The 16,148-nt window shown below is 32.6% G+C and overlaps 2 protein-coding genes across 2 annotated transcripts; one reads left to right on the top strand and one right to left on the bottom strand.

Annotated features, from left to right (window-relative positions):
- Window positions 1–8,943: 8,943 nt before the first annotated feature.
- Window positions 8,944–12,322, top strand: LOC133698644 (uncharacterized). The gene is made up of 6 exons (XM_062121637.1): window positions 8,944–9,470; window positions 10,523–10,645; window positions 10,829–11,017; window positions 11,110–11,191; window positions 11,718–11,782; window positions 11,896–12,322. The coding sequence occupies exons 1-6, from the start codon at window positions 9,186–9,188 to the stop codon at window positions 12,190–12,192; spliced, it is 1,041 nt and encodes a 346-aa protein (XP_061977621.1). The 5' UTR covers window positions 8,944–9,185; the 3' UTR covers window positions 12,193–12,322.
- A 1,590-nt stretch (window positions 12,323–13,912) lies between these two features.
- LOC133698793 (protein trichome birefringence-like 19) lies at window positions 13,913–15,651 on the bottom strand. Its single transcript, XM_062121860.1, has 2 exons — window positions 15,101–15,651; window positions 13,913–14,838 (listed from the first exon to the last, which is right to left on the bottom strand). The coding sequence occupies exons 1-2, from the start codon at window positions 15,602–15,604 to the stop codon at window positions 14,017–14,019; spliced, it is 1,326 nt and encodes a 441-aa protein (XP_061977844.1). The 5' UTR covers window positions 15,605–15,651; the 3' UTR covers window positions 13,913–14,016.
- Between the last annotated feature and the right edge of the window lie 497 nt (window positions 15,652–16,148).

Here is a 16,148-nt window from a genome sequence, read left to right as displayed (position 1 = left end):
TTTTATTGTAGAATAAAAGATACTACACACATAATACTATCCAAACTCTCAAAGAGGTTTACAACTATTTAGCACTATTATGGCCATGCGTTAAAATCATAATTTTTTTTCAGGAATATTTACAAGAGAAAACCCTAACTCTTGTCAAAAGTGGCACCATTTTTATAATCATATAGGTGGAATTATACATGTCTCTATTACATTAGACACGAACTTTAAATTTCATGAAGAGCCTGACACGATCAAAGAGTTGATGTCTTATCCCAAGTGCAGGAGTGTCAAAGTAATAAATAACCCAGCAAGACCGGGGTTGAACTACAGGGAGGTAAACTATATAAATTATAAATAACAACAACAATAACAACAATGATGGTGATGATGAGTTAAAGATAACTTTGAGATGTAAAATAAATGTGAAGATTAAACAATGATAAAAACAAATGTCAAGGTTAGAGGATCCACTAATAGTATTAGAGATAAGTAAAGTATGAACTCTTTATAAATTATCAACATAATCATACTAATCATCTTATTTACGTAACATCATACTTATAAATTTTATTAGGTATTCATGATGCTAACTTATGTTGACAACAAATCAAATTCCTCTCATAATAACGATGTCGGTCGAAGACTATGAAGGATCAAGGGATGTACCAAGTGTTATACAACACAAATCTAGATTAACCATTTAACAAGTAAGATATTAAGAATTAATAAGATAAAAATGATAAGACATGTTAATAGCAAACTTTCTTGGATATAAACATTAAAGTCCATGTTGAGTTTATATTATACTTATCTATATTATACTTATCCTAACACCATTAGTGAAATCTTTTCACCTTGACATAATTAACTTAGCTAGACATTATAAAGAAGAAAAACATAAATAAATAATATAAGAACATAAACATGATATAAGTTAACTAAGTATAGTAAAGGAAATGAAAAGCATGAATAAGAGATTAATGAAAGCAAAACTTAAGTATTACAAAAATATAAAGAGAGAGTAAAAACATGATCTTGATATGAAGAACTAAGATTCCTAAATGAATGGCAAATGCCTCCTTTTATAAGCTAAAATTCAGAACTATTCATTTGGTAATTGATTATTGATGTAGTGGCCAACTATTGATTTAGTGGACTTGGTGGACAACAACACTCAAACATTTTGGCTGGATAAATTGACATTGATGCAATCAGAATTTGACAAAGTGTTCCTCATGAAAGTTGTTAGCAATCATCTTATCTTTCCACCACCAAATTTCACGTCATTGGCTTTCTAGAACTCCAGATATGGGTAAAATTCTGAGCAGTGTTTGGGCTGGATTGCAAGATAGATTCTGACTTCTCTTTTGTGGCCAAACTTTGGATTTGAAAACGACAGATTTGGGTCTTCCACTATTCATGAACATTGTAGGCCTATTTCTTATCTTTCTATCGATATAAATTAAACTGAAATCCAAGATCTACAGCTCCAGATATGACCCAATAACTTAACAGTGTTTCAATTTGAATTGAATCGGTATCTCCTTTCTAAGCTTCGCATTTTCTTTGTCCTTTCACTTTCAATAGTTAATCACATCAATCAGTCCTTTGAATTGTGAGATATGCCTGCATTTAAAATGAGCATTTACCATAAATTAAAGCTATCTTATATTATCAGACTTGTTATTATAAAACATGCTCTAGTTAAGAAGTTATTGATACTTCAAGTGCAAAATGATGATATAAAACCTTGATAAAAATACACTTTTAAGTACTAACAGAGCCCACGCTCATCCTACTTTTCGTAATAAAACACACTGAATACTATCAGAATAGGGACTGAAATTAATTATCAGTGTCAAACAGATACAAAATAGTAACTTGTTATTATCCATTAAACTAAGAGATAAACTTCTTGCTAATCTGAAGTTGGGTTCCTATTCCATTAGTTGTTTTTTGTACCATGTCTCTAGATAGTCTTTTTGTGAGCGGACCCGCTAAATTATTCACTTCACATAGACAATTGTAATTACACCATTTTTAATCAACTCTCGAATATATCCATGTCGAATGCTTATATGTCTTGACTTACCATTGTAAATATTACTATAAGCTCGAGACATAGTTGCTTCACTATCGCAATATAAAGAAATAGCTGACATAGGTTGTGGCCACAACTTAATATCAAACAACATATTTCTTGGCCATTCTGCTTTTTTACCTGTGGCAGCTATAACAATAAATATGATTCCATGGTAGAATGAGATATGCATGTTTGATTCTTAAATGCCCAAGATATTTCACCTCTTTCAAATGAGAAAATCCATCCTGATATGGACTTATTATCACTTGAACTAGTCATCCAACTTACATTGCTATATCCTTTCATCACAGCTGGAAAATCAGAATAAAACAAGCCTAAATCGATCGTTCTTTTTAGGTAACCAAAGACTCTTGCAATAACCTTCCAATGATCTGTATTTGGCTTACTTGTATATCTTGATAACTTATATATATAAAAAAGTTATATATGGTCCTGTACAATGCATAGCATACATAAGACTTCCAATGGCACTAGCATATTCTAGTTATGCTACCGCTTTATCACACTAATCATTTAACTTCATGTTAGAGTCAAATAGAGTATTAGTCTCCTTTATATTGAGATGCTTAAACTTATCAAGTATTTTCTCAATATAATGTGACTAATTAAGTGCATAGCCATTACTATGTTTCTTAACTTTGATACCTAAAATATATCTACTTCACCAAGATCTTTCATTTTAAAGATAGAAGTGAGATACCTTTTAGTTTCAACTATTTGAATAATATTGGTGCTAAATATTAACATGTCATCTACATAGAGACAAATAATCACACCAAAATTTTTTGTAAATTTGGAATACATACACTTATCATCACCATTGTGATGAAAACCATTCAACAAAATTGCTTTGTTAAACTTTTCATGCCATTGTTACAAAGCTTGTTTTAAACCATAAAAGGAATTTACTAATTTACGGACTCTCAGGTTGCTCCATATACACCTTTTCTTTTAAATTTCCATTTAAAAAAGTTGTCTTTACATCCATTTGATGAACATACAATTTATAAATTAATGCTAATGCAAATAACACTCTAATTGATGTAATTCTTGCCACTGGAGAATAAGTATCAAAATAATCAACCCCCTCCTTTTAAGTAAAACCTTTGGCAACCAATCTTGCCTTAAAGGTTTGTATGGAACTATCGGTATTGTATTTTCTTCTAAACACCCACTTACATCCTATTGGCTTAGAACCTGAAGGTAAATCTACTAGGACCCAAGTATTGTTAGACAATATTAAATCCATTTCATCATTTACCTCTTCTTTCCAAAAAGCAACATTCCTAGAAGACATAACTTGACCGGATGTCTTTGGATCATCTTCTATATTTAGGATCATAGGTGTCTTTTTTAATATTGTATTTCTATCACTTTCCACTAAAAATACAATTGAATAAGTAGAAATAAAATCTGTATCTATATGTTTTTCCTTTTTAACTCTTTGATTTCTTCTAGGTTCACTAGAACTTATTACTTCTAAGTTTTTATGTTTTTCACTTAACGTTGAGCTAGGAGTCATTACTTTTAGATTTGGTTCTTGCACCTTTGAATCACTTATGAATTTATATTCGATAAATTCAACATGTATAGATTCAACAATCACATTAGTTTCTAAATCCAAAAGTCTATAAACTTTTGAATTTTGTGCATAACAAACAAAAACACTCTTAAGACCTCTAGGTTCTAATTTTGCTCTTTGAGGATCGAAACTTTTATAAAAAGCTACACACTTTCACACTTTAAAATAATTTAGATTTGGTTTTCTACCGTTCCATGCTTCATAGGGAGAAACATTTGATATTTTAGATGGTACTCTATTATGAATGTGACATGCAGTAAGTAAGCCATCAATTATTTGGAGATTTAACATTCAAAAGCATGGCATTGACCATATCCACTAAGGTCCTATTTTTCCTTTCAACAAGTCCATTATGTTGTGGTGTATAGGGTGCTGTCATTTGATGGATTATTCTATTTTTCTCACAAAATGTAGAAAACTCCTTAGAAAAGTATTCTCCACCTCTATCACTTCTAAGAACTTTAATTTGCATTTCCTTTTGATTTTCTACCATTTTCTTGAATTCCTTGAATTTTCCAAAGGCTTCATCTTTAGTTTTTAACAAGTAAACATAGGTAAAACGAGAATAATCATCAATGAAAGTTATGAAATATCTTTTCTCACCCCTTGTTAACATACCATTTATTTCACATATATCAAAATTGACCAACTTAAGTAATTAAGAATTCCTTTTTACTGTAGGAAAAGGCTTTTTTGTTATCTTTGCTTGAATACATTCTTCACATTTGTTTTTATTATTGTGTTGATATGAAATATAACCATGCTTACACATATATTTCAAATATCTATAATTTAGATGTCATAATCTTGCATGCCAAAGAGGAGAAGTATATTCAACTATACAAGCAGAAATAACATTGATTTCATTAAGATTGAACTTAAACATGCCATCACAGGAATAACCCTTTCCCACAAACATCCCACTCTTAGTTACAATAACCTTATCAAACTCCAAAACAATCTTGAACCCTTTCTTGCTCAAGAGACTAGCAGATACAAGGTTTTTCCTAATTTCAGGAACATGAAACATATTGAGTAAAGACAATTTTTGTCCAAAAGTAAAGTACAACTCAATAGTTCATTTCCCCAAGACTTTAGCAGAATTATGGTTGCCCATTAAGACCTCTTCAGGTTTTTGAATTCTTCATAAGTCTTGAACCATGCTTTGTTGTTACAAACATGAACTGTTGCACCAGAATTCAACCACTAATCTGAAGTCTTTACAACATTAGTTGTCATATTTAATTCAGTAATCATTCTAATTTGAATGTTTGAAACCATGGCAACTAACTCCTTGAATTCATCTTTTTCAACCATATTCACATTGAAAGAACCACCTTTCTTGTTGAAATTCTTGAATCTACACTCTTTTATATAATGCAATTTATTTCCATAATGGAAACAAACTCTATGCTTCTTATTAGCATATTGTTTCTTCTTGAATTTGTTTCAGATTGTTTTGAGTCATTGTCAAACCAGTTTCAGTAACCAAATTCACTTTAGAATTTGTTGTTTGCAATTCACGCATACGAGATTGAACCTCAATTTACAAGTGTGTTTGAAACTGTTCAAAGGTATAATTGTTTGTAGAATGCAACATCTTCTTCCTATATTCATTCTAGGATGGAGGAAGTTTTGATAAAACAACCTCCACTTGAAGTGAATCAGAAACTTTGATATCCAAATCACTAAGTTTTGAAATCAGCATTTGAATTTCATGGACTTGATCCATGATTGGCTTATTATCAGTAATCTCATACTCAAAAAATTTTAAAGTAAGAAAACAATCAGAATATGATTTTTCCTGCTTGTAGTGTGTCTCCAAGGCAGCCCAAATTTCTTTTGGCGACTTTAATTTGGAGAAGATGTCATAAAGATGACTGGCCAAAGTATTCGGTATATGCCCTCGACAAAGCACTTCATCTTCTTCACGTTTTACTTTTGCAGTCTTAATAATGGCAGATTCATCTTCTTGTAGTTCAGGTAGTGTAGATAGATTCGGATCAAGAATGTAGTAAATCTTTAATAAAGTAAGCATAAATATCATCTTGTCCATCCATCTTATGTAATTCATACCATCAAACCGATCTAGTTGAATTTTGACATCCTTAGCAACTTTGACGCTATAATTCATATTTGTCTCCATCAAAGTAAACACCTTAAAATTGTTAGGAAAATTTAGGATGGAAACAAATATGAAGTTGGCTTAGAGGCGTGAAAACACTATCTTTAAGGTGTTTATTTGTCCCACATAGAGACAACACCTCCAGGATACAACTAAGCCCTCTAAACTTCTAAAAGAATGAGAAGATAAGACCAAGAAAAGAATATGTCTTTTTGTTGTTATTTCTTTTCTGTATAGTAACATGCTTTTATAGACTTCAAACATAACGATGAAACAGTATGACTGTTCATCAAACAATATGACTATTGATGAAACACTATGGTTGTTCTTCAAAGAATATGATTGTTGATGAAATAATATGATTGTTCATCAAATAATATGACTATTCATGAAACAATATAACTGTTCATATTAAGTTCCAAGTTCCATGTTCCAAATGCTATCTTTTGATATTATAAATATCCATATAATAACATTAGGAAGCCAAATAGGAGAGTTTGTCCACCATGACTTAATTTACTACACAATAGAAACCCACACTTAGAAACATTAGGGGGGAGTGTTTCTTTCCAATGTGGGATAAACATCTTTTCTTTATTCATTTACAAACTACACCAACATGAATAAGGTTAGTTAACACCTGCACGCAGGGTCGAAACTAGGATTTCTAGGTTTGAGGGTACTATCTGCGGGTCTACCCCTGCCTGCATTCGTTGATGGCTCGTATGCCTTCGAACCCTTTTTGGTCGTGTCACATAAGATGGCACAGTTTAAATAGGCTAGGACCTTAAATCAGGAGTTGGTTGAATTTTCCAAGATTTATTGGATTAATTTACCCTATAATCAACACACTTATCAACATGTTTCAATGATCATAATGCCAATCAAAGCATGGAATGGCTGGTTAACAAAATCATCAAAACCATGATTTTTTTTCTAGTTAAAACTGCTCCTGAATCATACTGTGTTGTTGACACAACTTCTTTCCTGGATTTAAACATGCTATCACGTGTGTTGATTACAATATAGTAGTATGCTGTTTTTTAACACATTTGTTGATTCTAATTCTGAATTATTTTAAACTAATATAATGTGTAGACACTATTACAAGATGTTGAATCATTTAATTGTAAGCGTGAAGATTTCATGTAAACTTCTTATTATGCATGGAGATGCAAAAAAGAAAAATAAAGAGTAATTTTGATAAAATATAGGAAGAGATTACAAAAACAAACTAAATCAACTCTATCTTTCACTATTTACTAAGACATAGATCATCGTGGATTAAAACAGTGTAAAGATTAAATTGTCCTTGCTAAAAAAACTAGCATAGCATGCAATTGGGTGTATAATTATCTTTTTCATGGAATATATTTGCCATTGAAAGAATGATTGAGAACAAAATAGTTTGTTTATTTTTTTTTTGCTACAATATAAATACGAATTTGCCCTTCAGGGTAAAAGTTTTTAGCTTTTGGGTGAGAGATTTGTCTTTAAAAAAAAAAATTAAATAGTGAAGTTACAACCATGTCTTTAGAAGAGAAAAAACTATACATGTATTGAGAGGCTTCTCCATCCTTTTTTTTTATATATATATAAAACAGTGAAAATACGAGATTAACCTTGGATTTTGAAAAAAATAAGGCTACATGTAAAGGTATTTTCATCATCTTAACATGGTTTTGTTGTAGATGTTATGTGGGATCAGGGTAATTAAATATTTTTATGTATATAAATTATTATTTAAATTAAAAAATGGTTGGCGTGTGCTAGGTACAACCAACAAATGGGCGTCACCCGCATCAATGAGATGGCGTGTGTGGTGCCAAAATAACACCGAACATCGCTTCCGGGGCAGCGTTCGAAGCGACTTGCCACCCTAAGCATGGTGGCGAGGCACATGTGCCTAGGCAGCATGCGGAGGAGCTCCGGCTAGTGGGTTTTCCCTCCCTCTCTCATTCTAAAAAATCATGCTGCCTGTTGCAAAAGAAAAGAAAGTCTGGTTCTTTGTTTGTTAAGTTAGATTAGATCCTCATTCTTTTGATTGTAATATATTTGGCTTTGAATCATTTATTGAATTTTTTTTTCAATTTAATTCCTTCACAATTGATTTTTATGTCTTATTTGGTATTTGTTTTTTTTTTAATTGTAGTGTATCTGGTCTTGAATTATTTATCAAATTATTTTTTTTCAAAATCATCCCTTTGCACTTGGTTTTTATATTAGATTTGACCTTTATTTTTTTTTAATTGTGATGTATTTGGTCTTGAATTCTTTATTGAATTGATTTGTCTTTGAATTTCATCCATTGACATTTTATTTTTATATCAAATATGATCCTTATTTTTTGGATTATTATTTTTAGTTATTCTTATTCTTTTCTAGATTGACATTATTTTTCAATTTCATCCCTTACGATTTGATATGATTTTATTTTTGTGTCAAATTTAGTTCTTTTTCTTTTTAAATTTACATTTTTTAAATCACTTTATTTTTTTAATTTATTTTTTCAAGTTTATCCCTAAATATTTTGGTTGATTATGAATTTTATATTGCTATTTTTTCAGATTAGACTTTTATGTTGTGATTCGGTCTCATGATACATGTTATACAATTCTAAGGGTTGAATCGGGTTGGTTTCAGTTATCTTTCATTATTTTTTTTAAAAATTTCATCCAAAATCATTGAGTTCATGGAAAATTGGTATTCTTTATTTTTTTTTAAATTCATTTGTTAATTTGATTTTTTTTTAATTTTATCCTTCAATTCAAGATTTTTTTTTGTTATCTCAATTTTTATTTTTAAATGAGGTTTTTATTCTCTTAATTACTATTTTTTTATCCTTTATTTTATTTTTATTTTATCAATCAACATTTTAATTATTGAGATCAGGTCTTCTAGGTTTTTTCAATTGTTTATAAGCCCTACTAAAGAGTCAATTAGAGACAATGATCAGGTTATGGATCGAGTAGGTTGACTCGAGTTAATCTAAGCTAACCAAATTATTTTATTTTATAAAAAAATCAATATGATACTATTTAAAAGAAAAAGAAAAATGATAAATGTGTTTTGACTAGTTTTTTCTTAAGCTAACTGAAACATGCATTAACTCGGGTTTTTGATAATTTTAAACTTATTTTTTTTTTTTTTGAAGCTCAGCTTAATTATGGATGGATGAAATCATCGGGTCGAGCCAAATTATTCCTCAGTTTTTACTAAATCCCCATAAAAAATGAAAATCTAGGTTCATAAGCCATTTAGCTTTGTCTACCTAAAATCAGCCCACGCCAATCTCCTCCTCCCTTCTTGTTCTTCAATTTCCAGTATTTTCTTTTTGCTGAGACATTACAGTTTTTAAGTGATTTTTATACAGGAATACAGACATGGCGGGATTGCTGGCGTGGGCAGCAGATGTAGTAGGAGCCCATGGAAACAACCATGAATTATCAGAAGATAGAATCCCAATTGTGTTAACTGAAGATCAACAAAAGTATGTTCAAGAATTAGATTCAAAGGCTTCATCTTTGAGCCGTTCGATCCAGGGTCTACGGCTTAGATTGCCTTCACCTGATATCTCTCAACGTCTACCTCACATTCTTGCTCATTCTCTTGCCTCCAATGCTGCTCTTGCTCTCCAGTTGAATGCTCATTCTGCCACTAAAGAGCAGGTAAAGATGCAATCATTTGGGTAATTTAGGGTTTATTGGTATCCGGGCTGTTGTTGTTTTTTGGTTGTTTGTGATGGGTTTGTTGTTGAGTTGTGTGGTTTTTAGTTTGTGTTTCTGGGTTTTGGCATCTGGGTCTTTTGTGTTTTTGGATATGGTTGAAGCAATGGGTTTTGATATCTGAGGTTTTTGAATTATGGTTTGCAAAAATTATCTGTTGGTGTTTTTGTCTTGCTTTTACGTCTTAGGTTAGATTTTTACTTGTTTTTCTCATTTGGGATATTAACATTGGTTTTAGTTTTTATGGATTGTTCTTTTGATAGATATAGAAATTTGTGGTACAAATATGATCATGCTCAGGTGTTTCTCATTGTATTGCAATTTGCAATGCTTAGGGGTTATTGTATATTTGCTTATGTATTGCTATCGATCTCTTCAAGTGAAGGTTTTGAATCTTATATGCCTAAGATTTTCGATATAGTTGTTTTGGATTATATGAATTTATGATTTATACGACAGTTTAAAGAGATTTTGTTACATTTACTTTGTAAAGAAATAGGTGATCGATCTTTGTACTTTGTTTGGGGGGTTGGGGAGTCTACATAGGGACACACTAATTCTGTTCTCCTGCTCTCCAATGCGGGTATGGATTCGAGGTGCCAGGATCATTCTTGGGAGTGTTTTTTTTTAAACAACTAGCGTAAACTCATAACATATCAAATTTACCTAGACGAAACTTGATTTGACTAAAAAAACACAGAGAGTTTGCAACTTTTATCAATTCTATTTGTTACCTCTATGATTTCCACTTGACAAGACCAATCTATGTAGAAGCAATATAAAATTTAAAAAAGAAATTTCCTTTTTAGTGTAATGTTAATTTGTGATGGTGAGTCCGTGACTTCCAATTCATTTCTGGGAACATGGACGAGTTCTGGTCTGAAGGCTGATCTTATTTCTATTAAATTAACATTATATGATGATTGTCTTTTCACCTACTGGTTCTTGGAATCTCCTTTTCACCTAGCAGTACTTGAAATCTATTTTTGTGACAGGCCCAATTAAGAAAGGTGACCCTCCAGGAAGAAAATGCTGCATATGAAAAGGCTATATTAAATTGTGAAAGTAAACTACAGGAGCGAATGCAGGAAACAGATTTACTTCTTCAGAAGCTACAGGTCAGGCTTTACTTCCACATCTAATGCTACTCTGATCAGTAACGTGTTTTTTTTTTCCTGTCATTGCTTCAGTCACTGTCATAACCACATATCTTATAGGAGTCCTAGGATATTTCTGTAAGCAATAATCTCTTCCTATATTCGCTGTACAATTTGATGTTTGTTTTTATGAATTAATGTTAGGAAATGGATGAGACTGAGCAAACTTTGATGGAGGAGCTGGAAAATGCAGAAACTGCATTGGATGCCAGGCAAAGTGGAAAGTCTGTTGAATCAGTTGTTGTATCTGAAACGACAGCTGAAGCTGGACCAGATGCAGAAGCTGAGAAGTCTGCTATATTAGAGAAGTTGGATAACAAGAAAAAAGAATTGGTAGATTTGCTTTTCTTTGCCTCTTTCAAGCTTTCTTCCTCAACCCGGCTCCTTTTATTATATGGTCTTGAAAATCTGCCTAATTCTCTCAGAGTTCAATGGAAGAAATTGTTCAAGATTTAGAGAAAAGGTGGGTGCAAGTTCAAGAGAATGAGCTGAAGCAGCCTACTCCAGGTTTCTAATATTATCAATCTTCATAAAGTTTGAGTTTCTTCATTTTTTTTCTTTTTCTTTTTGTTTTTTGGGTGGGTCAAAGTAAAGAGGGAACTGAGATTAGATTTTAGTTTACATTTCTTTCCTTGCTTTCTGGAAGGTTGTCAAAGGGACAAACTTGAGTTTGTTTTTCAGGTGTCAGCCATTGAAAACATATATTAAAGGCTAGGCTTTCACTGGAATAGGATTACGTTACTTGGGAAAGAGTTATGTATGTGAGGCTGCAAGGAGGATTACACCCTGCTGGTGGGGTTAGATTATTTGTCTACAGTAGATGTTCCATGATGAGCTCTTGAGTTGGTTGTTGAATGGTCTTTCTTCCAATAACTCTCCTAGCAGAGTTTTGTTAATTTTCAATGGTTAAACATATACCTTGTTGTAACCAGTAACAAGAAAACCTTTATAACCAGTATTTAGTTGAAAAATTCCCTCTCTTGAAGAAGTCACTTGCTCAACGGAATTTGACATGAAAGTAATTTTGCCACAGCTCAGAGAGAGAAGTTACTGGATAAACAGCTTCATAGTCTAATGGAGCAACTAGCAGCAAAACAGGTGGATTTTACAATTCATTACAAATTGACTGCTACTTGTGACTTCTCGATCAATGTGGAGTGGATATCTCATCGCATAAACACCAACTTTTCTAAATGCTGTCTTGTTTGTAGGCACAAGCAGAAGGCCTGGTCGGTGAAATTCATTTGAAAGAGATGGAGCTAGAAAGGTTGAAAGGATTGTGGAGGAAGATTGAGAGTAGCAATGTAGAGGGTAATACCGCCAGGAATCGGTTTGGAAGAAGCACCTCAGAGAAGGGTTCTGCTTCTACAGACTATATGGTTGACAAGCTACCTTATTCCACTGGTGGCCGAACTGAGCACCAACAGAGACTCATGCTTCTGCGGTCAGCTTTTGTTATGTACATCTTATTCTTGAACATTGTGGTCTTAATCAAACTTTCATTTTGAGTAGCATCAAGAGAAACTGTTGGTCGTCTTCATAAAATAACTTTTTTGGTGAACGTGAGATAATTTCGTTGTATATATCATAATTTTGTAAAGAAACAAATAATATAATACTGTAGGTTGTATGGACTAATACTCAATATATATATATATATAGACACAATGAAGTTTACCACTTCCCAAGTTCATGATTCTGCTAATTGCTGAAGTCAGTGGCTCTAAGGAATATACTTGTTGAAAAAAGTTAGGGCAAGAGATAAAACTATCTAGTAAAGAGAGGGTACAGCACACCTGGATAGAGACAAGAAAGTTATGAGCAGGGGGTGGAACACTGAGGGAAAAGGATGAGATAATGGCATTACAGGGAGGAAACAACATTATAGCTGCGATGCGTAGAGTTCTTGATGTTCTCAAATTGAAATTGACCTCCGAGATGTAAAACGTTGTTGGATGTGAACTTCATGAATCATGACAGTCATCCAATTCCAAAACATTCATCATTATCTCAAGTAGAGACATAATCAGTGAAGTACAGTGGATAAAACATGAAGAAGAAGATTAACGGGGTCCGGGTCAAGGAATAAAGATCTTGATTCTAGCAAAATTAGTTTCTCATTTGTACTCTGTTCTTAAGATTATCTTTGTTTCTGAATGGGAAATTATTTTTTAAATTCTTTTATATTTATTTGTTATTTAAAAAAATAGTCAACAGAAAATACTTTTCGGTCAAAGAAAAATTTGACTTAGTTTTCAGGAAAGTGTTTTTTCTTTTGGCTGTGTTTGTTTTCCAGAAAGTGGTTTTCGAGAAATCACTTTCTAAACTTTCATGTATTTGTTTGCCATTAGAAAAGTTAATCAACGGAAAACACTTTCCAGTCAAAGAAAAATTTGGTTTGGTTTTCAAGAAAGTGTTTTCCTAGAAAATTTGGGCAGAAGACACTTTCCGGAAGTTATGAAAAATTTAGAAATGTTATTATTTGCTGATTATATCAAATTTGATCTTCAAACTTTTGATTGCTATATATATTTTGTTTTGAATATTTATTTTTTAATTCATCTCTTAAAATTTAATTTTTATATTAACTTTGGTCCTTATTTTTATAATTGCTATTTTTTTTTCCTTATCATTTTTTATTGAAATTTTTTATCTATCAAATTTGGTCCCCATTCTTTTAATTATTATTTATTTTATTTGAAATAATTTATGAAATGTTAATTATTATTATTTTAATTTCTTCATCTTTCAATTTTTTTTATTTGATCTCTATTATTTTGATTATTATTTATTTTATCTGAGATAATTTATAAAATTATATTTTTTTTTCAATTTTATTTCCATTCAACTTTTTAATTTGTAAGATTTGTTCCTTATTATTTTAATAAACTTGAAAAAAATAAAACATTAATAAGTTATTTTCCAACTCATTTTTCATAACATAACCAAACAATGGAAAATGTTTTCCAACTTATTTTCCATTACACTACTAAATATCAAAAAATACTTTTCAGAAATTCACTTTTCTCATAATGTACTTTCTAAAATGAAACTATTTTTCAGCAAACAAGCACAAGCGGGTATAAGTTAAAAACCAAACTCAAAAGGTTTAGAAGCCTGTGTTTTTCAATTGTTTGCAAAATATGCTGGTCCATGGCTTCTCAAAATGCAGTTATTTGACAGGGTCAGGTGCTTTTCCGATAGGTGTGACTATTCTTCTGAGTAATGTGAGGGAACTTAACCACTTCATTTACTTGTAAATGATAAATAATTACAGAAACAAAGATTACAAAGAATAATAAATGGATGGTGTTGATAATATACCATTGTATTCATATTTTTCGTGAAATATTATTCTGTAGCTTCTCATTGAAAGACCCCCGAGCTTCCCTCCTCATCATATAAAGCAAGAACTCATTCCAAGTGTCAATGGGGCCTGGCAAGCACCAGTGAACACAATCAGCTACAGTCACATTGCTATGAGGTGAGCGCCCATAATGGTTTGGGTGCCCATCTGGCCTCAGCAGCATTGCTTCTGTTGTAGCTAGTAGCTCAAATTTCAAGCCCCTCTTCCTCCCTTTTTTCTGTGCTTTCCTTAGTTCTTCAACTTGTGTCAGGTAGAGTTCCAACTCATAACCATCAAGCTTCTTTTCCTCGGTTGTAAAGGGCATTGTCCTGATACAATTCCCTCCTTCATTCCATGCTCCATTTTCGAAGTGTGAAGGAGAAAACGTCCTTAAGAATGTAATGCCCTTGTAGTTCTTTAGGCTTTGAAGGGTCTTAAAGGCAGTTCGAAATGCCATTCTGTAGCCGAAGTACTTTGTAATAGCAGTAATGTTGTCCATGTAGCAGTTATGACAACCCACAACCTGACCATTCATGTAGTATATCAGAGGACGGAAGAACCATTGTCCAGCTGAGATGATCACATAGTCGAAATTTTCAATCTCGCTTGCCCATGCCTCATCAGCTTGGTCTAAGTAAAGGCTCATCAGGCTGTTGAGGGAATGACCACTGGGGTCTGCATCACGGGACTTAACCAGGAATGGAGACCAAAGAGTCGCCAGGGTAAACCTGTAATCAGCGTAGAACCAGCGTTTGAAATATGCCGTGTCTACTGCATATCTATGAGAAATATCCTCGGGATGGGTCACCTGAAAGATGAAGATCAGGAATAAGAATCAAATTTATATTAGAAAAGCTGCTCAATTTTGTGCCTCTAATTTGGCTTGTAGAGTTCTTGATACTGATTGTCTGGTAAATAAAATAACTACATCCTAGCAAATTCTGGTCTAATTTTAAGATATTTAAGTTTAATGGTGTCAGTTATTACAACATGGAGTTTATAACTCGAGTTTCTTGGTGATTCAATCCTTATCTATGGATATATGCTATGAGCAGTGATTGAGCACTTACACTGGCTAAGAGACACAGCATTGATTGCATTTGGTTCCTACCTACGGAGTCTCCGACGAAGGCCATCTTCTTCCCTCTAACAAGTTCCAAGAACAGCTTTGCATTAAAGAACGGTAGCTCACATTCGTCTGGTCTCCACCTCCATTTCATGAACTCTGTATCAGGTCTCCCAGACTTTACGCAATTGTGCTGGTCGATGATTAGGCTACAAGTTGCATCAGTGTAGTAAGGCCCTTTAGGATAAGGAATCCATTTTCCACTAAAGATGTCACATTCCTTCACCATTCCTATGTTTCTCAAATCACTGACATCAATCTTAGGAGATGAAAGTGGAGAATGTGAAGTTGAAAACAGGTAGAGAGGGATTATAGTGAGGAAAACTAGACTGAAGGCTAGCAGGAGCAACTTTTTGGAGGTGCCGTGCTGAGAGTTCTTTCCTCTGGAAAACTCATTGTCATTAAAATTCATGGTGAAGTGAAACAAGTTACTTCGCATTTCGTGCATACTATATAGCAGCAATTGTTTTTATAATGTTTCTGGACATGTATCGAACGTTGACCAATTATTAGTTTTAACAGCTGTTAGAGCTGAGGTTTGAGAGTTCTTGCTGGTTCAAAGTTAATACACCTTTTGTCTTTGGTGAAGCATCATTATCTACATTGAATAGTAGCTTTGGAAATTCCTAACCTTTTCGTTTTCCAATCAATTCTGTCATTACCAACCTTAATACAGGTGAAGTTTGAGTATTAAATCACAATCATGATGTAAATGCCCTTTATTTTGGTTAACCATCGTCATCATAATTGAGCACTACGTTTCTCTGTCATATTAGTTTTCATATTATATTTTTCCAGCTGCCTTCTTTGTACCTAAAAATGTTAGCATCATGATACTGATAATATTGCCTGTACAGACTTCATTACTAGTTTGTTTGTCTAATAAACGTGCCCTAATCGTATTTACCAGCAATAACTGTAATGGAAATCAAAGCCATGTCTATTAAATTTGCTATGACACACTATTGATGAGCTTGGAAGCTGGAAATGAC

This window comes from Populus nigra, chromosome 7 (assembly GCF_951802175.1).
Source record: "Populus nigra chromosome 7, ddPopNigr1.1, whole genome shotgun sequence".
Classification (NCBI taxonomy): domain Eukaryota; kingdom Viridiplantae; phylum Streptophyta; class Magnoliopsida; order Malpighiales; family Salicaceae; genus Populus; species Populus nigra.
Note: the sequence above shows the minus strand (reverse complement) of the source record. Positions and strands in the feature narration are given on the sequence as shown.

What these genes read in the sequence shown, in the direction of transcription:
- LOC133698644 (XM_062121637.1), top strand. Translation starts at nt 9,186, where the DNA reads ATGGCGGGATTGCTGGCGTGGGCAGCAGATGTAGTAGGAGCCCATGGA. An exon ending in TACTTCTTCAGAAGCTACAG is followed by an intron (nt 10,646 to 10,828) that starts GTCAGGCTTTAC and finishes AATTAATGTTAG; the next exon opens with GAAATGGATGAGACTGAGCA. An exon ending in GCTGAAGCAGCCTACTCCAG is followed by an intron (nt 11,192 to 11,717) that starts GTTTCTAATATT and finishes ATTTTGCCACAG; the next exon opens with CTCAGAGAGAGAAGTTACTG.
- LOC133698793 (XM_062121860.1), bottom strand. Translation starts at nt 15,604, where the DNA reads ATGCACGAAATGCGAAGTAACTTGTTTCACTTCACCATGAATTTTAAT. An exon ending in TGCTGTGTCTCTTAGCCAGT is followed by an intron (nt 14,839 to 15,100) that starts GTAAGTGCTCAA and finishes TTCATCTTTCAG; the next exon opens with GTGACCCATCCCGAGGATAT.